This window comes from Pteropus alecto, unplaced genomic scaffold, assembly GCF_000325575.1.
Source record: "Pteropus alecto unplaced genomic scaffold, ASM32557v1 scaffold7, whole genome shotgun sequence".
Classification (NCBI taxonomy): Eukaryota; Metazoa; Chordata; class Mammalia; order Chiroptera; family Pteropodidae; genus Pteropus; species Pteropus alecto.
In genome coordinates, this window is record NW_006494614.1 from 420,763 (window position 1) to 446,963 (window position 26,201).

Here is a 26,201-nt window from a genome sequence, read left to right on the forward strand (position 1 = left end):
TTTATACAGTAATGTTACTCTGACTTTGTAACTTTCATATTTTCATTTTTACCTTCGCTTCGATTTTTCATCTACCCAATTTGCTAAAAGTTTTCTATTATACATATTTTAAATATTGTGACAATTCTGTTTTACTCTCTGTGTCCTGACTTAGTTTTATTTTGGAATGAATATTTCTTAATATCTGTAGGTCAGAATGCACTTAGAACAAGTATAAAATAATGAATATATCAAATAGACGGCAGAATGGAAATTCTATTAAAGGTGATAGGTCTTCTCACTTTCAGATAGCAAAATAAGTCACAGTTAGTTATTCTAGAGACAAAACAAATGATCATATATATTTGTTGAAAGCCTAGAGAAAACTCAAAGCTCTGTTACTGACAAACAGTAGAGTTCTACTTATTTCAGGCATAAAGAAAAGGTTTCCTTTCAAAGTCTGTGTATTCTAAATGTGATCAAGAATTGTTTTGATATTAAATGAAAAATAAATATGTACTCTATATTTCAGTGCTTCCTTTCATTGCATCATTTTATTCATTATTAAAAAACAAAATAAAACAAAATAAAAACTCACATGCTTTGTTACCCAAATCTAACACTAGAGCAATTTTCCAAATCCAATTAAACATTTTACTGTAGTGAAACCAACATTCATATTGGAAGATTGAGCAAACATCTGTTTCATAAAATAACCATGTTATAACAGGGACTTACTGTTGGTAGTTATATTTTATGGGATATAATTTGGCATCTGAATCGACATCATTCTCCAGGAGCAATATTTTATCCTACACATGACAGTTGAATAATCCTAAGGCACTGTGGGGTCTGCTAGTGTACACAAAGAGCTTAAAAAACAAAATCCAAAGATTTGTGTTCAAATCTAGACTTTACTACAGTAAGCATATGACTTTGTACTAGCTATTTAACCCCTAATATCAGTTCTTTCATCTTAAGATATGAGCTAATAATAATTACTAATTTCCAGTGTGCTGTTAGGTCTGCATAGTGCTGAAATAATATTAAGAGTTTTTACTGCTATGAATTGTTTTATTTGATTGATTTAGTATTATCTTTTTAAGTAGGCAATGCTTATTCTAGAAGGAATATTTCTTAACATCACTAGATGGGATATGCATCTCTTTGCTACTTTCTCGCTGCTGAATGTTAGTCAAGTTACTTAATCTTTCTGAGACTCAGTCTCTTCATCTCTAAAGTGGAGGTAGTCCCTACTTCTTTTGATTGTGGTGGTGATTAAATAAGATCAAATGTGTAAAGAATCTCTAGTAGATGCCAGCTGAATAACAAATCTTTTGTCTCTTGTTCCTACTGGTTGATTTTAATGGCTGAGCTGCTCGATGTTGACTCTTCGTTTCCCTCTTCATTTCAATACAAAATAGAAATATCTATTTCATTAATCAATATCCACATTAACAAACAGTATTGTAGCCACTTGAAAATAATCTCAGAATTACAATCTGTTTGAAGATCATCAATATTTACATTACAGTTTTTAAGACAATTAATTAAAAGCAATTGTCAGACTTTTAATCAGAAAATTATATCAAGGTGAAGTCTCTCTTTTTTAAAACTGTAAAAATAACACTTCAATTTCAAAAAACAAAAGACTATAGTTTAAATCAATTGTAATAAAGAAAATAAGAATTTAATTAAAGATTACCTGTTTCAAAATGCCTGCTGCCATTTCATGGCTACAGTCAAAGATTACATGGAACTCCTTGCCTCTTTTCATTTCTTTTAGTAAGGGTTTTGCATCCTTTGTGTCAGCAGGTAGTTGACGGATTTTAAGTCGAAGATTGTACCTTGATGGAGCTTTGATGAGCTCTTGCAAACGAATGAGACCTTTAATGAAAAAGGTTTAAAAAAAAAAAGAATATTAGAGAAAAAATGGAGTGGATCATAGAATCACAAAACATACTCAGTACAAGGCCTGATTTTCTTGACCAGATATATATATATTATATGGTGTGGCCACTGAAATTCCTGTTTTGAAACTCTAGATCCCTAATGATTTTTGTTAAAATAATCACTTCTCAAATTCTACATTTTTCAAATTATGAAAGACATAAATGACTTTAAGTTAATATAAATAATTTAAATATATAAAGGGACATAGAGTCAAATAGCCTCCTTCTGTACTCCAATACACTGTTGTCACTGTTACTGGCTTGAAATATGATTCTTCCATATATTTCCTGTACATTTCTACCTATATACATAGAGGTTTTGTATTTTATATTAATAGCTGTTTTGTGACAGTGTCTAACAGGTTGTTGTAAGTCAATGATTATTGTTCTAGTTTGTCCTTAATTAACAGTGTTTTATAGTGGACATAATTTATTACTAGAGACTGGTTACTTCTTTTTTGTTTTTGTTTATAAGTAATGGTATAGTAATTTAGTATATTCAAGAGTGAAATAATTTTCCTTAATAAAATAGATTCTAAGTAGTCTGAACCGTAATTAAATTATTCTAGGAAATAAAACTTTTTTGTATCATTTTCTAGGTATAATATTAACTTCAGAAATAAATATAACCACAGACATTGCTAAAGCATACATTTTCTTAGAGAAGTAGCTCCATAAAAATTTTATGTATTTTAAAATAACAGAGATAAATCATTGACTGTATTCCTTTATACAAACTTCAAGAAATGAAACTCCTTTAAGAACGGATATATAAAGAGTGTGATAAGAAGAAAAGAATCATCTAATTCTATTCTAGCTTGGACCAAGTTAAGCAATTTCCTTTTCTCTTTCCTCTACTCTTTCTCATTATCTATCTCTTTTCCATCTCATTTCTATCTCTTTATTTCTATCTTCCCTGAAAAACTATGTTCATAAATATTAATATCACAAATAATAATAAAGGAAAATATTTGTGAATAATTAGAACTGTCTCTCTCATATATATAAAATATATAAATATATATTACTTTAATATTCTGTTTGAAAATAAGAATAAAAATATACCTCATTATAACTAAAATTCTACTGTGTATTAAAATAACAGAATCTAGAAAATAAAATCCAATTATAGGAATTTATAAATAGATTCTCTTATACATATTATGCTAGATACCCTTTAATACATTGCAACATAGTTAGCAATAAAATTAACATGACTTGTTTTCAATACTCTCATCTTCAAATTAGACATGCAATTTAAAAAATATGTAAATTCAAATGTACCTAGTATCTTTTGCTTTAAAAATATTGTCCTATAAAATTTATTATAAATTATTTTAGAATTTCGTCATTTAAAATACTACAAATAATGGATGCGTAAATCATACAGTATAATATTATTAGCTCATTTTGTTTCATGAGTTTAAATATTTACTAACTACAGTAAAATAAATGCTACGTAATTAATTGATATTAAATGTACCCACTAAACAATACAATTCAGTCTAGGGAATTAACATGTATATAATGAGTATAGATTATATTATATATCTAACATATATATATAATAACAATGAGCTGTACAAAGATGAAACAAATATCTGAACATATAACAACTGCTTAAATATATTAGATTTAACATAAGTCTTATAAAATCCTCCAAAATATGTGTAAAAAGTAACAGATCCATGGGACACTTTAGTTTCCATGTCTATTAAACGAAAATCTTATCTAGATTAGCAGTTCTCAAAGTTTGATCCATAGACCCTAGCATCATTTCAGGAGGGTCTCTGAGGTCCTACTAGTTTTATAATAATACTAGATTATTTGGCTTTTTCACTTTCACTCTTTCAGATGTGTGCAGTGAAGTGTCCTAAGAGGTTACAAAACATATGTGACATCACAGCAAATTGAATTAGAAAACAAATATGAAAATCCAGCCAACTTCCATTAAATCAAATATTAAAGAGACTTATGAAAATGCAAAACAATGCCACTCTTCTCACTATTTTTGTTTGTTTGTTTTGGAAAATGTAGGCATTTTTCAATTAATTATGCTATTTATGTGAATAAATAATGGATTTATTATTGCTATTATCAAATGATTTAAAAATATTTTAAATGTTATAATTTTTATGATATGGTAAATATCAATAAATATAAAACATTATAAATGCTTTTAGATATCCTCAAAATTAGTGATATAAAGTGGTACCAAAACCGAAATGTCTTAGAATTACGAAACTGATTCTAAATTTTTTCCTAGCTCTAAATTTTTATTATTCCAAGAAAATTATTTATATAAATGCAGACTGATCTAATGCCAACTTTAGCTGAATAAAGAAAAGAAAGCTACCCTTGGTCTACTTACTTTATAAGATTTTGTACAAGTCAGATGCAAATTTGGGAGATTTAGCCTGGGTGTTGGATTTGAATCTCATTTCAAAAATCTATTATCTGTGTGACCTTGTGTAAGGCATTATATCTCTCTTAGCTTTGCTTTGCTTTCCTCCTCTCTATGATAGGGTAAAAGCACCTATGTTTGCATATATATAATACCAAAAAAGAAACTGGCATATATTAGACTCTTGATAAGTGGCAGTTGTCAGTGTTGTTATTTTAGCTAACATGGGGGGAATACAGTTTTGTTTTGTTTTATCAAATTTATTGAGGTTACCTTGGTTAAAAATTATATAGTTTTCAAGTGTACAATTCAATAATACATCATATGTATATTACATTGTATAGTTTTGTTTGTTTTAACGTGCTGGTAACTAAATATATTCTTGGAAGGTATTGGACACTGATTTATACTGAAAACCTAACAACATCAAAATTTTGATTTTTAAGAGATGAACTCCTTACCAAAACAAAAGGAGATATATAGTTACAGATTAGCCCAACAGATTTCAGTTGAAAAAGCTTAGCTGATACAAAAATAAAAATTTTCTGAAGAATTAAATCCACAAAAAGTATTTGTGAAGTTCACTCTAAGTATAAATACTGCCAAGTATTTTCCAAGTCTCTTAAGAGCTCATGTGGATAGTCCATTGAGCTATCAGGTACAATAAATGTTTACTTATTCTCTTCACACATATATATCCCTGCTAGCATTAATGTAACAGATTTCAATTCACCAGCTCCCCTGAGGAATAATACTGAAGAGCTAAAAAAAATAACTGCTGTTAGTAGGAACTGCCATCTTCTACTTGAGAATTCAAGTAAAATGTTGTCTTCATTCATTCATTCAGCACACATTTACTGTGTGTAAGATATTACATTATTGATAAATATAATGATTAGAATAATAGTATGTATTCAGTCTTCAGCTGCATGAGACATAGTTTGACTGTCGTATTTTTTTTTTTTTTACAAAAGTTGTTTTAATAATGCTTTTCATATTCAGTTTTTAGAATAAAAGTGGTGCAGCATTTCAATCAGTCAGAAGAAATCTAGAGAGCTGTTTGAATACTGAAAGTAGAATCGTGATTTTTAAATTCTGGCTTTCCATCATATCCTGCAACAGGTGCTTAGACTTCTCTAATGGCTTCTAATCCTTCATCAAAGTGCCCTGTGATATTGTTTCTCTTTTATCTATATTTCCATTCTAGATTCTTTGCCTTCCCCATTATCTGGCATTTAGATACAAATACCTTCCTGAATTTTGTTATTTAGAACACCTTGGGAGAATAAGAGAGAGCTGACAAAGTGAAAGATGCATTCGAAACATCCCCAGAATGAATGTTTACCCATCTATTTAATATAAGTGATTTGATGGTATCCCTGTAGTTTAATGTATGTGGATAAGGTTTTATTCATAGGAAAATGGGCTTAAACAGTAGGAAATCTTTTAATACAATACTGGCTATGTGCATTCCTCTCAGGATTTTCGGCACTCTTCCTACCTCCCCAATGTTCCTCTGCAACTTATCATGTTCTAAAAAATACCAATTTTGGAAAAGATTATCCTAACCAAATACAATATGCATGTTTTGTAAAATGAAACAGTTTTTCTCTTTTTTAAGAAAAAAGTCTCTCAAAATAATTGGGATGGTTTACATGTGGTCCTATCTTATGGTCTTTTGATCAAAATGGAGAAATAAAAAGACCCAGCTATTAGATAAAATAGAAGGACAAAATTTATTTGTTGAAACTGTGGTTAATACAAGTAATTTCCAAACAATGATTTTCAGAAAAATAATTTAACAAATTTGTCACCTGGTTAAGTTATTTAATGAAAAAGTAGAATTATAACTCCTTAAAACAGTCTTTTAATTAAAATGCCCCCTTTTGCCTAATGTAATTAATTGATGTAATGATAATAAAAAAGAAACAATCTGCACAGATGGGTTCCTAGAAATCTTCTAACAAAGAAAAGCAGCACATTGCAATTATCCCTTTATTTTAGTAGATGAGTAACATTCTATTGCCTCTAATTCCTTCACTGAGTGTATATATGTTTTTTAGCCTTTTTCTACTTTTAGTTATTTTATAGTAGCTAAAATGAAGGTGTAGCTTAAGCTTACAGGGGACAGAGGTCTAAACTGTTCTTTTCAGAATTACCATCAATTTAGCTTTTAAGGAGAATCCAGAAGGAGCCATTTATGCAGACTCCAGCTGGCGCCTTTTTCTAAAGAGATCAATCACTCCACCTCTTCACAGGCCCTTCTTCTCCCTAGTCCCAGGAAGGGAGTCCCAAGTTTCCTCCTATCCTCAGGTATTGATTTCAGCAGCCACACAAACTAGAGCTTTGCCACCTGGCGTATTCATCAGGCCTATTTATCATTTCAGTTAATTGGTCTTTTGTGCAGGCCGGACTACCCCCTAAAATGTATTGTATAATAAACGATACAAAAACGACTCATCTACATTCAATGTTTCACCATCTTCTCCCTCTCCCCCTTTTTTTTCAGTTGAAAAAGGATAATTCATTTAGAGGCCAAAATATAACATTTCAAGGAGTTATTTTTATTAGAATGTTTTATTTGTGCTACAGAGTATTTTAAAGAAAACTAAATAGAATATGTATAACAGCTATGATTTTATAATATATGACAATACTGTAAATACAGAGAAGGAAGCTTTTTATAAGAAAATAAAAAAAATTGTTTTGACAGAAAAAGTAGATTGATACTGCAAAATATTTAGTCTCCAAATTTTTGTCAGCTCTCCTCTTCTTGGGGGTTAAGTGGATTTATTCATCAGTACAAGGAAAACAGAAAATAAAGAACATTGGGAAGAAGAGGAAGAGAAGAGGAAACTTCTTAAGTCTTTTTATCTTGTCAGAAGAGAGAAAGCTAGTTATGTAAAATAAAATCAGAAAGCTGGTCTCCTAGAAAAATCCTCAAGTCTTTACAGTAACCTCTTAGAGAGATCGCCTTCTCTTTTTCTAAGATTTGCCATATTTTTAAAGTATGTTAGAGACTAATAAACTCAAAACTCAAAACATGTGAAAAAACATGTTAGCTTGATATATTATAATCCAAGTGGCAAATCGGTTTCAATTCACACACCAGGATCAATTGATTGTCAGTGTCTACCTGGAGCATTGTGTTGAGAATATTACAAGACCAGATCTGTGTTTCAATAAGGAATTAGACTTGGGGTGGTGGATAGGCATGATAGTATCATCTATTGATAATCTTTATATTAAAATCTCCTGCTTATTTTTTGTATCATCAAATCTTGTCCATGATACTGTTTTATTGATGGCAAAGCCTCTCTATGCTTCAAAATGGAAAACAATAGAGCACAGACTATAAATGTTAGACATCATGCCCTCTGTTGAAGCCAGAACCCATACGGTTCAACCTTAAACCATAAATATATTCTAATAAGTAGAGTTCAAGCAGCAATTCTGACGTACAGTCTCCTGAAAACATTTTAAAAGTGTATAAATTTATAATCTGAAGCAACTCATTACAATTCTATATTTTTCCTCTTCTCAAATATCCTCAAATCTCAAAAACTCATGCTGACACATAATACACATACCAGGTCCTTGGGCCACAGAAGATAGTTTAACAATGGGATTTATGGTAAGGGATTTGAGTTGTGGGATTATCAGCTCAACCTCTGGTGGGGCTACAGACTGCAGGTCAGTCAAGCTAGTGCTCAGTCATGTCTCCATGACTAAGTCCTAGTAAAACTCTGGACACCAAAGTTCAGGTGACTATGAATAAGGTCACTCACTGTTTCTTGCAATATTTGGCACTGTCCACAGATTCATTTGAGAGAACAACTGGAACCCCTGAATGTGGACATCTCCTGGACTCTGCCCCATGTGATTTTTCTTGACTGATGTTAACCTTTATCCTTTTTTGTTAGACATCATAACATTGAGTATAATAGCTTTTAGTCATTCTGTGAGTTGTTCTAGCAGATTATCAAATTTGTGTGTGATCTTGTGGACCTTGAAATCACAATTGGTGTCAGAAGTGAAGGTGGTCTTGGAGACTCCCAAACTTTGCAGTTGGTGTTAGAAGTGAGGGTGTTTTTAGAGATTCCTGAATAATGCAACATGTCTACTTTGATGTATAGTAGATACTACACTGCATTCTAAACTTGACTCTTCATCTTCCCAGCCTTTAAAACTGCTTCTCCCTCAGCTGTCTCTATCTAGGATAATGACAACTCATATCATTCCAGTTACTCAGGCCAAACCTTGGTCGCATCTTTGATTCCTCCCTTTCTAGCACACCTAACAACCAATGTATTAGAAAATCCTAACCTATATACCTTCAAAATACACATAGAAAACTATCACTCTTACTACTTCTAACGCACTGAATTGAGATGCTTCAGTCTTTCAAATGGATTACTATAAAGCCTCCTAATTAGTATTGTCCTTACATATTTGTTAATTCAGGCACATCTGGTAGCAATTCATAGCCTACGGGGCTTATTTCATAAGTCTGGTGAGTGCAGTGTTCTGAAACATTTTACAAAAGAAATGTGAGAATGAAGAATGCAGGAACCTGCAGAACAGTTTTACTACAGACATTGATACTATGCGGGGTGGAACCAAAGTCAATGACCATGGAAATATGGAGTCCTTATGCCTAACTGAATACACAAAGAATTCCTAAATATGAAATAGATTATAACAGTGGCCTATGATTCTCTAGGCCAAGTGGAGGGAAACATTGTGCTGTGAGACAATCAGTCCATGTAAAGAAAGTTGTTCCAAAAACAAGGCAGGCAGCAGAATTCAACCCTGCTGGGTAAGGTCTCAGAGCTATAATCAGAGATCTCGAGTTAAGAACAGGGGAAACAACTGAGATAACGGGGAAGAAATTGACAGAGAATGCCAGAACTGCAACCATGGGCTTAAGGTGGGTCCAAGACTAGCTTGAGGCTGGATGCAAGACTAGCTCCACACTATCCCATGGGGCTCCTAATTGGTCAGAGCCTGTCTTAGGAATGAGCTCAACTGAGGTGTTACATGGAGTGTATCTGTGTTCCCTGGAAAGCAGGGGCTGCCAGCCTGACTGTTATTCTTAAAGTCAATACCAAAAATGTTGCCCCTATTTCTTCTGTTACTGCAAGGAGAAAAAGCAATTATGCCATTATTGAAAAGTAAACAATGCTTTTCTCTATGCTAAGGCTAAAATCCTTTGGCCTCTAAGGCATTGGAGTTTAAGTTCAACATGTGTTAAAGTCAATTTTCTATTCAGAATGCTTCAGTTTGTGATAAGCCAATAGAATTAATGTCGCATTTTAATTCTCTTTCTTTGCTTATTGCTATTAAAACTTGCTGTATCTGATTCATGACAAATAAGCACATTAGTGACTGATTTCCAGCCAAGGTATTTTAAGTGTTGTGCTCATTGGGGGCACCACAGTCACAAAAAGTTGCTTTGTCCTAGGCTGACCCAGTCCTAGATTCATCCTATCATCTCATTTTTCTTTGTCCTATTGATATATCTGCAGAATGTATGCCTATGCCTGGTGTAATGAAATAGGGTAGATAAAAAACTGGACAGTTTAATAAGAAGGCAGTTGTATTTGACAGGACTCTGGTAATATGTGCACACCTAATTCATGCTACACCAAGGAAAAATGGAACTCACTGTGTCCCACAACTGAAAATAAATTCCAGGCATGGGTGGAGGCAGGAATTCTTTGTTGCTCAGTTACCTTCTACATTACCTTCACTACCCCTTCACATTTTTCCATTTGATGGCACAGATGACCAACAGAAGCTCATACTCATAAAGAGAGATTTACCTGAGAAGTTCTGTCAAATCCTAAGAAGGACTCTGTATGACCCACATTGGGGTTGTCTGATGGAAGTAGAAGGGTTGCCGTTAGATGCATCAGTCAGTTGTGGGTGTAGAAAGTGAGCCTTGCCTGAACCACAGAGACTAAGAACATTCCTTCACAGGGATTCTGGGCAAACACACAAGCAAATGCAGCCCAGATATGTATTATGGCAATGTTCTAGAAACTTTCTAAACAGAATGACTTCACCTTGGTTTGTGACTTGAGTTTGGTAATGTTTTGATTTAATGGTTGTTTACAATTAAAACCATTTTATTACTTTTCATCTAAGAGAGATAGATAAACAACCCAAGGGAGAGATGTAAGTGTGTAGTAATTAAATCAGGACAAGCATTACCCAGGAAATTCCTGGACAAACCAGGAGTTCTGTATAGTCTTCCTCTTACTTCACAGCATTCTCCATCCGTTATCTTAGATAGTCCATTCCCTGCTGTCCTGGCATGTTCCCCACCCCTAGTGGGACTGGCACACCTCATTCCTCAATTCTGATGGCCACATTGTGGTTCCTTTGTCTGGAGAAAAACCTGCTCAGATATATATATACCTGTCCTTCTGTCACTCTGACTACCCTCTCAGCTTGTGATAACCCAACTTCAGCTCTCCAAATAGTGGCTGATTAGACACCTGCTGTCATTTAATCCCCACTTGTGTCCAGGTCAGTGCAGTTATGAAGTGGCAAATCATCCTTCACAGCTCTTTTTTGGCTCTGTCCCAGGATGCTACTGTTACCAGTTTTATCCTGCCGCTTAATACATCAAATACAATTTAAAGTAGACATTGATGAAACAGCTTAAGAAGCTTTACATGGTAGGTCTATGACTGACAATAATTACCAGGACTACTATATGCTGGTGGAAATGCCAAGTAGAATGTGACTCTTCAGAAGCTCAGGTTTTGTTTTATTTTATTTTTGTCCCAGAAAGAATACCATTAATTCCAATGCCTTAGGCAATTGTGCTCTTTGAACATCTTATCTTATACAAGGTTTAAAACTGTAAATATATCAGGAATTCATAACAGTACACACTATGTGCTTTGAATTTGGAATGCAAAAGTGAAATCCAAAAATATAAACAGTAGATATTTGCCATCTGAAAAGATAGGATGTGAGAAGACACACATGCAAAACATTTCTGTACAATAAATAATGTGCAATAAAATGAGTGTTTCTAAAACGCACTGGAAGTGCCAGGAATAGGATGCCTAAGGATGGATAACCATTTGGCAGGTGGAAAGGGATGAATGGGTATTGGAGGCAGAAGAAATTGCATGTACAAAATGTGATGATGTGAAAGTATGGAAAGTTCACAAAGTCTTGTGAGTTCTTGGCTTGGCTGTGACATGGTAGGAGGTGAGATTGGACAAAGAGATTGTTGATTAGAAAATTTCAAGTTCCCACATGAAACCCAAGTGGAATTCAATCACTCCTTAGAAACAGAAACAAGTAGAGACAAGGCTATTAAGATATTCCCTTCTTTCACTTCTGTTCTTTTTCATGTGGCTGTTTCATTCTTATCTTTGCAACAAGCTTTTTCTGCCTCACAATTCATGCAGGAAATACAGCCATCCTTCAATTTCACTCCTGAGTTTACCTGTTATAGGTCTAGCAGCTGTTAGAGACCAACTAAACTTCTAGAGAAAGAAGCTAATTGGCCCAGCTGTATGAACCCTTGGTCTAATCAACTACAGTCAAGAACAGAAATCTACTCTAAGGTATGAATATCACTGCCTTTGGGAGTGAGGAAGAAGGGGAAATGGGACGTTCAGGTGTACTTCTCCTGTTTACTATGGAATCACTGGAGAAATTAAAGAAAGTGGTATCACAATTTTTTTGTTAAAAAATCACTTTGATGATATGATAAGGATGTATTTGTGGATAGTAAACTAAGGGATATAGAAATAGTGCAAGATATTACCAGGAAGGTGATTGTCTTATGTTTTAGTCTCTACCACATATCTATACAGTCTCTAGTCTTTATTTCTCTGGAAACAGAATTTCTTATAATGAAGAAGTGTCATTGAATTTAACTACATTCTTACCTGAGGCAATGAGTGTTGAATTTTTGAATTTTCACTTTACCTTGAAAGACCTTTAGATTGCTCTGAAACAAATGCCACATTGCTAACATAATAAGCTCACATTAATCAAGATCATGAGAGTGACACATAACACTAAAAATCCAATCTATTAATTTATAACGTGATATATATCTGTCACAGGCACAGCAACACTTGAACTGCATGGCCACTACATTCTCAAATTACATGAGAAACCATATTGTATTCTGAAGGTTGCTTAATATTAATATGGAATCAGAGAAAAGAAAATTGGCCCAATGAATATGATAATCATAGATAGCATTTATTGAGGGTTTGTGTTTCAGCCATAAGAACTCTGTGAAGAGGTACTTGTGTCAAACCCAATTTGCAGATGAGGTGAAGGTACTGGTGTTTGGGTTATTATGTTCAAAGTCCCATAACTAGGAAGTCACAAAGTGAGATTCAAAACCTGGAAGTCTCTGTCCAAATCCAGTACTCTATTTTGCATCCAGAGTTTGATAAACCACGATCTTACTGGTAGTAAATCAGCTAAGAATCTATTTTCCATGAACACTTTTTATATGTGTCATTTGTATTTTTCTGTGAAAGTCTCTTTTTAAGAAACTCAAATATCTAATGGACATATTCTTTCTCTGGTTATATTAGTACCTTCAGATAGGAGATAATTAAATTTTGCTTACCTAGAAGGCATTCTATTCTTTAAAGTAGCTTCACAACTTCTCACTCTTGTTTATTATGTTTTAATTTCACAGTTTTAACTCTCAGAGGGCAACTTAACTTCTAGATGTTTCCAAAGTACTTAACTCCAACCTCAGCAGTGACAATGGCATATACAGAGTCCATCGAATTGTGCTGCAGTTTGAATCTTGTCTGCCTATAATGAGTTTGGGCAGTAAAAACTATTCTATTTGCTATGCATTTGTTATAAAAACATAAAATCATAGTACTTAAGATAAATCTCATTTTAAAATTTCTGTTCCAAAATATTTTTAGAGCTTAAATGTTTATATTTTCTTTCATTTTTATTTTCTTGATATTTTCTCTATTGCCTTTTTGATTATCATTTGCCATTTCTATTACTTTTCAAATTCTTCCCACTTCCCCATAAGTTGACTAAGAATTTTTCAGTCTTAATAAAATAAAGGAGTCCTTCTCTACTAAATCCTTCTCAAACAATAAACTTAAGCATTGCATAGCCTCTCTGATATTAAGTAATAATCTTTAATTGTCGTTCCATTTGGAACTACTGAATACAGGGTCTAGTTAGCATTACACACCCAAACACACACATTTTTTGGAAGCTTATACATTTCTTTGCAACTGCTCCTTATCAATATGATGTTCTGCTGACATCACTACTGCTTGGTTTCCTATTGTATATCAATGACCCTTTGAGATTGATTCAAAACATAAAAAAGAGAGTAAAGAAATGAGCTGATAATTATTTCTTTTCATTATTTTGCCACTCTAAGAATTTTAAAAAATAATATTTGATAATATTTATGATCACTTACTATGTACAAAAATTGTATTTTACTAATTTTTCACAAAAATTCTGAGGTATTTTTTTCTTTTTTATATACAGAAAAATGAGGCACAGGGATTTGAGCCAATCAAAAATGGCTTGAATTTAATAAATAGCAGGGCAGGAACGGAATATAATTGGCTGGAATATAATTGCTCATATTTTTCTTATGAGCAATTATTCTTAAGAATAGGTGGTAACAATTACTTCAATTAGGTTGGGCTATTCTGTTTCTTTTTGCCAAACCTGTCAAAATATGCAGATAATGATCTGCCTTAAAAAGACTATTTAGCCATTCACATGATAGGTGGAATAAGTTTCTGCAAAAAATTTCTACTCCAGAAATTCACGTATCAGACTTTCTGGGGGAAACACAGACTCTGCAGTCCATGTGCTCAAATCTAAAATGCTCTTAGAAATTTTCCTGAATAAAATGTCTTTAAACATTCTTAGAGAATTGAAGGAAACCTATGAACTTGAGACTTAAGGAAAGGAATAGGCATTAAATAAGTATCTTAAAGTCAGAGGCATTCTCCGACATTATTAACTTTTAGAACTAAGAGTAAGAATCACTAATTTGTCATCTACAGATCCTTATCTATAGTTTTCATAGTATTCAAAGGTCAAAATTAGTAACATCAGGACATTCAAACCCATATATGCGTCATGTGCAATTCTAACTTCTTGATAAAACTTAAAACTGCAATAAAAAGTGTGAAGTTATCAACACAAAGAGTTGAGAGTAGTGCACGCAAAGTAAAGAGTGGGAAATGGGAAGAACAAATTTCAAAGAACAAATTTCAAAGAACAGGTAGATTTTAGAGTGTGTTGGACATGCAGAATGGTTCAGAAGGTGGAAGTAGTGGCAGAGTCAAAGTCTGACACATGGCACAGAGGCCTGACTGGATCTATAACAAGGCATCGGACATGAGACATATTGACACTCTGGACAGGCAGAAGAGGAGTGAAGTATAAGTTGAAAGTAGCATAACTGAGGTAATGCAATAGTAGGATAGACATCTCCCCAAAATTGAGACCTAATTCAATCATAAAGTTTGTTCTAACGTGGTCGTGAATATGTCACAGAGTAGGGTAGGAGTAGGTGTGAGGAGTCACTTAGCATCAGTAGCTGTGCAGTCTCAGTCTCCTGGACATTTGGGCTCTAGAAATCTTAGGCCAACTATCCAACTGCAAAAAAAGTTCTACTAGCTAGAAGTATAGAAGTAGAGATCAGACAATAACAGAAATAATTAAGTTGGAGTTTTGAACCCCGTTAAATTAGTTAATTCAAGAGCAATCAGTCTTTAATTCTAACAGAGGACTAGAGGGGAAAAGTATACATAACAAAACAAAAAAAACAGGATCACAATTGTAACTTGACATAGTCTTAGATACCAGAGTCACTATAAGACACTGACCTTGATTTTAGAACAGCAGATGAACTCTAAACCTGACTCGTAAGAGGCAGGGTTAATGTTAAGCTACCTGGCTTGGTATTCAACATTTTGATATTAGATATTTATTCAATTTAAGATAAATATTTATTAAGCAGCTACAATGTAATAGACCCTTCTAGGTACATAGAATATCACAGAAACTGAGACAATAGAGACCTCACAGTTAAACTGGGGAGAAGGACAATAAATCATCAATTGCAATGCACTGCAGTAAGCACTGCCATGATAGAGGTGCAGAGGCTGAGACAACTTTCCCGTAGAAAAATGTTTTAGGTGAAATATTAAAGGACCATCAGTTAAACATGCAAAGAATGAGGGCTTTATTCTTAGAGGAGAAGAAAAGTATTTCCAGCAGAGGGAACTTAATGCGCAAAGGCACTGATGACAGCATGGTAGTTTGGGGAACTTCAAATAGTTCAGTTTTCTGGCATTGAACAAGGAGGAAATATGGTGGTGAGAGATGAGGGGTTTGGGGAGTAGATATTCAGAGGCTTTGCCCCTAACTAGGCTGGGAGGACAACTCAGAAAGTCAGAACCAAGTAGGTGAGAAGTTAAGAGTCTGGAGTATATGTTACTGGGCAGGACTTTAAAGAATTAGGCAGGCATAATGTTATGAGTGTATAATTTGGTATAAAATATATAAGAGCTGCCTGGGGCAAGCAATGATGACAGAGGTCTGGCAGAGAAAATCAGCTGTGTAACCTCAATGTGTCCTTCCATGGGTAAGTTCTGCTCTCACACTTTAAATTTGTTTACAATCTTAAGATAACTTTCAGCACATTTTGATATTTCCAAAAGAAAACCTACATGTATAGATTTTACCAAAAAATTAGTGCTAGAAACTAGGGAGAGGGTTTGTATTGCAAGACATACCAACTCCAAAAATCCCCACATCTCTCATCTTGATTATGTGACACAGAGCCTCCTTCCTAAGCACTGTTAGCTTTTCTTTTCATGAACTGTTCAATTTCCTTCCACTTTCTTATGGCAAACATAAACTTTATCTTAACTCTCAATTTTAAGACCCGGCTGACAGAGAAGCCCGGAGGTCTATCCACGGAGGGGGCTTATCAAAGCGATAATAAGTGGGAGTCTCTTTTTCAGAAGGACTGCTATGCTACCTTCTATAAAAAAAAAAATAGCATTTTATTTCATATTGTTACAACTGACCACAATTCTCTCAATTCTGCATTGTCAAATCTTCTCAATTGTTATTCTCTTCAGAATACAAGTATACTGTTATTTAATTTTCAGTATATCTTCTCTTGCACTAATTTTCCCCATCAGCTCTCACCTCACTGTTCTGCCTTCCTTTATAAGAAAGTTCTTAGTAAGAGGTGTCTATATTCACAGTCTCTGATTCCTCATCCCTCATTCTCATTTAAGCTCACTCTGATAAGGCTATTGTGCCCACCACTCCACTGAAACTGCTCATTAAGATTACCAATGACTTCCAGGTTGCTAAATTCCATGGTCAAGTCTCAATCTTCATTTTACTTATCAGCAATATCTCTCTCTGCATCTTTGATAAGATTTCTTCACTTTATTTCTAGGACAATCCATGTTCTCGGTTTTACCCTGTTTTACAGACCATCTCTTCTCATCTACCACCCTGATTCTCCAGACTCCTATACCTAACCACCTACTCCATCACATTTCTATCTGGATGTTTATAGACATCCAAAACTTAATATATCCAAAGCTGTACTCTCTCTCTCATTCACGGTCTTCCCAGAGTCAGTTGATAGTGACTCTATACTTTAAGTTCCCACCTTAGTGTATCGCCTTTGCCTGTAATGCTCTTCTCTTATTTATCCACATGGCTTGCTCTCTCATCTACCTTGCTCAACCTATTTAAAATTGCAGTCTTGTAGTCTTATCCTTTTATACTTCGGATTCCCGTTACATGGTTTTATTTATTTATTTTTTCTGTTAACACTTATCACCTTCTAACATACTCTCATTTACATATTTATGACATCGATTATTTATTTTCTATCTCTTTTCACTAGAATATAAACCCCATGAGGCAAGGACTTTTATCTGATTATTTCTTGGATATATCTGAGGTGATTAGAGCATGTCTAGCACCTAGCAGATATTCAAAAACATTTGTTGAATAAATGAATGAATTCCATGATCTTTAGTCTTAAGAAGCTTGCAGGCCATTTGGAGAAATAAATTATACATTGAAAAAAAGAATGTCTGCCAGTACCAAGCAGAATGTGCCAAGTGATAAGTGAGTAGAATAGACCCAAAGTGCTAAGACATTGTTTTTTTTTTTTTTCCTAAGGATTCAGAAGACTGGGCTCAATTTGAATAATTCATTCTGGGGGAAAATTGATCATAATCTAGGAAAGTGAAGATGAGAGACAAACACTTTAGATGAGAATAATTTAGAACCTCAATGCCATTCCATTTCTGAATCTAAAAGGAAACCATTTGTTTCAAAAAAGAAAAAAAAAAACAGTTCATTCCAACTGAAGGTCTCTTTCTTCTTTGTCTACAAAAGTACAAAACAATGCCCTGCTAATGGGCCTTTTGGTTAATGCATATGCAGTGGCTGTTACTAGGTGTTGCGAGAGCATGTAGAGGACAGAAGAAATCTGCTCTGTAAGCCCTATTTTAAATCAGATGTTTCGAGTCAGTTAACTGCAAAATAAAGAGGGGAGGGAATTAAATAGTGACTTAGAAACAAAAGGAAAAATGTAAGTGGGCCAAGGGAAAAGCTTTTAGTAAATGTGAAAAATCATGCTGGCACTGATGATAGGCCACTTAGGAGTGATTATTTCTAATGGAGCAAAGAGGGGTGGCGGGTGCTGTGAAGTGCAGGCTTCAGTCTCCTCAAAGAGACCCTGGCTCTCCGACTGTCACTTTCTCTTGGGGCTGGGGCTGACTTGCTGTTAATGGACCCCCAGCCCTGCATCAGCTGTTCTTAAGCACAGCCAATTATGAGATAAAACAGTTTTTGGCACAGCTTCTCTTTGTCCACTAAATATTTTTCTAGGGGCAGTTGGGGTTTAAAATGAAATGGAAATAGATAAAATTTATCTTTTCTCTGAGTCTCCACTCTTGTCCTTTCTCTTTCATTGATGATTCATCTACTGCTTCAGGAACCTAGTAGACTGCATTTTTTTCCCCTTCCTCCTAGTCAAACAGAGAAAGATAAGTTTCTGGTCATTTAAACTGCCATTCATACTAATTGGTTTCTAATATGTGTCCTCCTTGGGGATTAGCAGTATTTTAAACCTTTGCTCTTTTGTTGTGGTCTGAAAAATTCTGTTTGTTCTGGAAGGTAAAGGAGAATTTAAGTATCTGAATTGATTCTAAGAATGGTGTCCAAACTGCTTTCCTATTGCTTTGGTCAAAGGAAACAGTCTGTATCTCCCAGGAAGCCCTGTTTCAAGGAATTTGTCAAGAACACTAAATCAGTTTTAACTGCATGAGACATTCCTGGTAGATCTAGGGTGACAAAAGGGCTCTTCTGGCCTTTACTGCTCTTATCTGCAGCCCTAAGGTATGGTCTCTGTTCGGACTTGGTACTGAGGTCCCCCCTTGGCTGGCTACTTCCACTATTCTGCACCCTCTCTCTCCTCACAATCACTTCCTTTCCTTCCCTTTCTCAGCTTCCTGGCGTCAGCCATCACTACTAGGGCTCCTACTCAGGGCTTTCTCTCTTGACTCTTGGCTGGCACCTGCTCTGATTCTCTGACCCTACCTTGAAGCACAGTGATCCTGCTAGTACCCCAAACATTCTGTAAACTCATTTGCCTATTTGCTATAAATCTTAAATCTCCAAGTTCACTATGAGGAGGACATCCAGGGTGGTTTAGGAAGGAGATTCAGTTCTAGTAATTTGAGAATTTAAGTAAAAGCTGGAATGTGGCTTGTTCTTGGATGTGGAGTGGAATGATCTATGAAAGTCAAGGTTGATTCTTAGCTGGTAAACATCTCTAAGGTCTGAGGAAATTGGTTGTTAAACATTTTTAATATTACTCCCAACCTAGTGTGGTCCAGAGGCAAAGTGGTAGAATGGCAAAAACATGGACTTATTTAGCCAGACATGAGTACTAATTAATGTGTGACTTTGGGCAAGTTACATAACTTCTTTACATCTTTGGTCTCTGTGATTTCTCTGTGCTTCCTTTAAGGAATAAATAACAAAAATAAAATACATATCACAGCTCCAGAGTTATTATTATTTGCTTATATATTTCTTTGTTTTTATTCCAGGACCTGAACTAACTTCTTGGAGGAAAGAAAGAGGAACAAAGTCATTAGAAGGGAGCTTCTAGAAAGAGGGGTTCTGGTAATTATTTCAAAAATTTAGTCTCTTCTAAAATGCTCTAACAATAGAAATAATTTAAAGGTATAATCATTATTATCGCAAACAGTAAAGACACAGAATCACAGTGCATAAGTGACCTTTATAGCTTTGAATTCAAGCTTTATTTTATTACATAAATCTTTGCATTAAAGGTATTTAATAATATGTTGGCTTATAACTTTAAAAAATACTAAAAAGTAGTTTAAGAGGCAATTTTTATATCTATTTCCCCCAAAAAAACATAACTCAGTGAAAATATCTCTACATAGATATGAGGTAATCAGGCCCACAATTTGTGGTTTCTGATAATCTAACAGAACACTAGAGTGAACACTGGAGAATCTGGATGAATGAATAGTTTATATGATCCTTGGTCTAATTCATATCTCAAATATGCCCTTTATTTATATACTCCAAGAACCTGGAATGGTGGCAGGCATTTAGTAGGTAGCTAACAAATATTTATGTGACATATGAATAGAGACACTGTTAACCAATGCTAATTGTATTAAGTCCATGTATATTAGCTCTAAACTATATATAGCTAGACTTCTAAGCCATAACATATCTAAGGATACAGTCTGTCTTTATTACAATTTAACGAAAAACAATAGCTAAGAATATAGTAGGAGAAGCCAGTGGTTCTCCATCAGGGGCGATATTGCCTCAGGGAAACACTTGGCAATGTCTGAAGACATATTTGATTCTCACAACTGGGGGTGGAGACTGCTGCTGACATCTAGTGGGTAGAGGCTACAACATACAGAACAGCCCCTTCACAGCAGAGAACTATCTGGCCCCATTGTCAATAGTTTCGAGGACAAGAAACGCTAGTCTAAGCCATGGATATTTGAGACTGGTACCTAGCACATCACAGTGATATGTAATGCTGACTTCTGCTTTCCATGCTGAACGCTTTATGTACTTGCCATTTAATGTGTATTCCAGCCATTTTGGTAGATTTTCCATGACCTAACTTTACTTTGCCTGCTCTTTTACAACATGACAGACGCTATTTATCTTTAGTAGGAAAAAAGAAAAAAAAGCAAATGACTGAGAGAGTTGTATGAGGAGCATTATGCATACTTTTTATAGTCACTGTCTGCTGCTTCAGATATAATCTTTATCCTCTTTAAAACTAGGGACACTAAATACCATTTACTCATCTCTGCTTATCTCTTATTTTTGTTTGTCTGCTGCAGTTTCTTATGTCTCATAAAATAAAACCTTGGCTTAATGTGCACTTCTATAGCCTTGGAAAAAACTTTAAGTCCTCAAAAATTCAGAGTGTAAAAGTTGCAAAGATGATATTATATTATTACTTTTGTTTAACGCTTTCTACAGGCCTGAACACTTCTCTGTTTGGAGTCGACTGTCTATATCACAGCTTAATCATGCAGAGATATGCATAGAGCTGTGGACTCTGGACTCCTGTTTAGCTTCAGCTGCTAAGTCCCTCCTCACCCTCCAATACATCATAGAAGTTTGTTTCATTTTGTCATCATCTTTTTGTTGAAGTTTGTTGTTTTCTTATTTTTGTCAAAGGTAGAGTTGTAGTGAAAAACATAAGTCCTGGATTCAACATTGGGATCAAATCCAGATTCCAATACTTAGTATTTTACCTTGGAAAAGTTCCTTAATGTCTTTACCACACATTCCACATTTGTATATATGAGGACAATAAAACAATATATGACATTAGGAAAATGAAGACTGCATGTAAGGTACTTAGACTGCAACCAGCATGCAGCAAGTTCTCAGTAGCAGTTTTTATGATGATCATTACTGATGTTTATCTCTTATACATTATATCTCTTTCCTGTCTCTCTTCTCTGTGTTAAAAGCAAAGAAGATAATTCCTTCTCCAAATGTCTCTTTTCTCTTCTTCCCACGTATTCCTGGTTGAAGGTTGAAAATTTTAAGATAATATTTACAGAGATAAAAATGTAGCAGTTTTAATTTCTCTATTTGGCAAGAAATTTAATGTATTCTACTGACAAAGAATTTCAAAAGTCATCTTCAATTTTCTGTAGTGATATCTTTTGCAAACCTTCAAGTGTAGGTGCAGAATTGTTACAGTTATAACATAAAGCAAGTTGACACGTTATTCTTAGTTATTTTTGTTTTCAGTTTTCATTTATTTCTGGTATAATTGAAGTGAACTAAAGAGTATATATTTAAAGAGTAAAATTTGATTAGTTTTGGTATCATGAAATTATCACAACAGTCGAGATAAATATTTCTATCACCCACTAAAGTTTCTTTATGCCTCTTTATAATTATGTTTACTTTTTACTTTATCAAAAGATCAACAGGTAAGAATTAACTAGATTAAGATGAATATAAGTAAATTCTGCACTTTCTCAATGAGACATCCAGAATTATAATTAAATCATCAAAAAAAACAAAATCTTTTTCTTTGAAATCCAAGTGGAAAATGTAGTTGTGTCAGAATATAGGTTCTCAGACCCATAACCGTATAGTATTTAATCACTATTACACTCACTCAACTATAATAGATTTCATAAAAAAAATAATAATTTTTAAATATCTTTAATTTATAATAAGGCTTTAATAACAAAGCTGATTTTTTAAAATATATATTTGATCCTAGTGTTAGACAATTCACTCAACCAATAAGCACTGAGCATTTACTATGAGTCAGTTTCAGGAGGTGAGAGCACAGTGTAAAGAAGATGAATTCTCTAGAACTCTTACTGGGGAAAGACGCAATAAGCTAAAACTCATAAAAGCAGACAGTCCCAGATGAATTTTTTAATAAAATTTTTAAAAAATGGCAGAAATAGAAAATACTGTCTTAAGCACTAGACTGTGATAGGTTTTATCAAAAAAAAAATTTGTAAATATCTTTAATTGAAATAAAGCTTTAATAACGAAGTTGATTTTTTTTTTATATTTGACCCTAGTGTTACACACTGGAGAGCAGAAGTGCTACTCATATTCAAAACAAGTGTGTATTAATGCAATTTAAAAATGTTATGTTGACATCAAAATTCTTAGAAGGACATTCAGGACTAACCAAAAGCAATAAAATTCAGGATTTTTAACATAATAGTACATTAAAAATATCATGAACTTATAAAATAAACTCTGTAAAGAAAATGTTCAACTAATTGAACAAGTTCACATTTTTTTAAAGAACAGCATAACGTTTACTTGCATAGGGGAGAAGGGAAATTTGTATTTTATGTTCCAGTTGTGTTGAACAAAATTGGCTTATATATAAAGGCATCAGATATTTTAAAATTTGAATAACTAAATCTTTAGAAAAACAAAACAGCCCTGCTAGCATATACTGTTTAGCTGCTTGTTTATGTGACACTTATTTTACATATATTGTCTCATTTGAGATGCAAAACAACTCTGTTGTGTATCATGTTTTTCTATTTGAGGGAGAAATTATGATAATCAGTTTATACATTTGGGGAAAGAAACCTACAATCTGATTTTAAAAGCTCGGTCATAACATAACAGTTACTGACAAAAAAAACTAATCTTCTAAGAGAGAGTATATCTTCAGCAGAGTGACTGGCTATCAAAATTAAATTAATAATTGACATAAGTTAAAGTCTCATATAATAACAATTATAGTTTAAAAAGTAAATGTCAGAATAATTAATGGCTCTTACCTCTGTTTCATAAGATTATGGTTGATTTTAAGGGTGTTTTTTTTTCTTTCTTTCTTTTATTTTTGTTATCAAGCCTTTTTATATCCAATTTAGCCTACTTTTTCTATCAGTCAGGATAGGCTAAGTTATTTTGTGATTAAAAAAAAATAAAATAAAACAAAATTCAGGGCTTAACAAGACACAAACTTATTTCTCTCTCCTACAACTTTTCTAACATGGATTGGTAGGGTGGATCTGCATGTTGTAGTTAAAGACCCCTATGTGGACAACTTTTCTCATCATCATCATGGCATGGGAAGAAAATGTGACAAATTGATTATTGGTTTTTAAAACATCTACCAAGAAGTGATTCAGTACTTTTGTTCACATTTCACTAGTGATAGAAAATCACGTGGCTTTTCCTAGCTTCAAAGAGGGTGAGAAAATGCAATTCTGTTTTGTGCATAAAGCAGAACTGGCTATATTTAGTAAATAGCACCAATAACTATAAAACATAATAACTTTTTAATGTAAAATATGCTACATAAATTAAACATTTTGTTTATTTAAAATTTAATTATACCATTTTTTTCCTAGAAAGTTTATTAATTCCCATTAACCAACATTTCGAAGTTCAAATCAAGACTGTCCCTTGTATTCGCCCTTGGGAACCTCCTTATGCCTTCAATCCTTATTCAGTCCTTTGAAGTCCAGGGTCAGCTCTTGGGTAAACTTCCTTAGTTCTCAAATGAATATACACTCTAATTTTAGGGCATGCCAGGCCCTTCATGATCTCTTTTGACCAATTTGTTCTCATTTGGGGCACTCCTACCTGACGTACCCTGTGTTTCGACTACAGTAGACGTGTCCGATGCTACAAATTTAACGTATTGCTTCACAGCTTTGTACTTTTGTGTTTCTTATACTATCTATCATTAACATGCATTGAGACCCAGTTTAAATGACATCTATATTTACTTTCTCTAACCAGGTGATTTCCTTGCTCTTACCTCCTGTTTGGCCATAATACTCTCTATGCGGCTCTCTTTTAACACTTAGCATAACATCTTATAATTTATTTGCAATACCAGATTTTAAGTAGTTGGAGAATAAAAAATGTCTTGTTTTTTTTGTTCTTCTTTGGTCAAGTAAGTGCTTATTAAGGAATTAGTTTATGTAATCAGTATGTATCATCAGTATATAAGTGTCTAAGGATAAAAATTATTTTCAAAATAGTAATTACCTTCAAATTAAATACGTTACGGTAATTAATGGGAGATGACCTCCCTCCATCTACCATTGAGAACTGACGAAGTGAGTCCAAATTAAAGAATGATAGTCCACTATAAAATAAATAAGTCATTTGGATGTGTTATACAACATGGTGAATAGAGTTAATAATACTGTATTGCATATCTTAAAGTGACTAAGAGAGTAGGTCTTAAAAGTTCTCATCACAAGAAAAATAATTATAACTATATAAGTGACAGATGCTAACTAGACTGATTGTGGTAATCAAGTATTAAATCATTATGTTGTATACCTGAAATTAAAATAATGTATGTTAATTATACCTCAACAAAAATTTTAGAAAAGAAGAAGAATGATAAAACTTAGCTGAAGTACCACATGTACTGTTTTGAATCTAAAGTCCTTAAAGGATCTATATTAGTTGACTGGCTATCAGATAGGCTAATAAATTAAAAAACTAATGTTCTATCATTTACAAAGTATACTTTAATATAACTCAAATTTGTCTGGATTTAGAAAATCTGAATACATCATCCAAAGAAATCTATAGATATAATGCTATCTCTATCAAAATTCCAATTGTATTTTTGCAGAAGTAGAAAAATCCATGTTAATATTCATTTAGAATCTCAAGAGTGCAAATAGCCAAAATAATCTTAAAAAAGAAGAACAGAGTTAGAGGTCTCACACTTTCTAATTTCAAAACTTATTGCAAAGCTACAGTAATCAAAACAGTATGGCACTAGCATGAACACAAATCAATGGATTGGACTAGAGAGGATGGAAGTAAAGTCTCACATATATAGTCAAGTGATTTTCAAAAAGGATATTAAGACTATCCAACGGAGAAAGAGCAGTCTTTTCAACAAAGTTAGGAAAATTGAATATCCATGTCTAAAAGGATAAGATTGGATCTTTACTTTACACCATATACAAAAATTAACTCAAAATGAATCAAAGATCTAAAGACAAAACTACACAAACATAAGGAAAATGCCTCATGGCAATGATTTTTTGGATATAATACCAAAGACATAATCAACAGAAGTATATAAAATGAGTACAAAATTATAAACTTCTGTGCATCAAAGGACACAATAAACAGAGTGAAAAGGCAACCTATGAAATGAGAGGAAATATTTATAAATCATGTAACTCATAAAGAGGTAATCTCCAGAATATATAAAGAATTCCTACAACCCCAAAACAAAAAATTCAAACAACGCAATTTTAAAATGGGCAAATTATTTGAATAACATTTCTCCAAAGACAAATGGCTAATAAGCATATGAAAAGATGTTCAACATGACTAATCATTAAGAAAATATAAATCAAAACCAAAATGAAATATCACCTCACACCAATCAGGATGGCTACTATCAAAAACAAAACCAGAGAATATCAAGTGCTGGTGGCAATATAGAAATATTAGAATCTTTGTCCATTGTTGGTAGGAATGTAAAACAGTGTATTCCTTTGGAAAAAAAGGAGGTGCTTTCACCAAATAATTAAAAATGGGGTCTTGAAGAGATTTTTGTACACCCATGTTGTATGTCAATTAAATCTCAATAAACATTTTAAAAAAGAAAAAGAATGGTCAAAAGCTGGAAGTATCTATGTAGAGATAAATGGATAAACAAAATGTGGTAAACATATAGAATGGAATTTTATTCAGTCTTAAAAAAGGAAGGAAATTTTGAGGGATGGATACACAACATGGATAAACCTTGAGGACAT

At 33.5% G+C, this 26,201-nt stretch overlaps 1 protein-coding gene across 3 annotated transcripts in view; it reads right to left on the reverse strand.

Annotated features, from left to right (window-relative positions):
• The window catches only part of LOC102896341 (glutamate receptor ionotropic, kainate 2), a 551,413-nt gene that overhangs the window by 318,535 nt on the left and 206,677 nt on the right, over positions 1 to 26,201 (reverse strand). For all 3 annotated transcript variants that reach the window (XM_006926267.1, XM_006926268.1, XM_006926269.1), the window contains exon 4: positions 1,685 to 1,866. In XM_006926267.1, the coding sequence (XP_006926329.1) occupies positions 1,685 to 1,866 (182 nt within the window). The remainder of the gene's footprint in view (positions 1 to 1,684; positions 1,867 to 26,201) is intronic.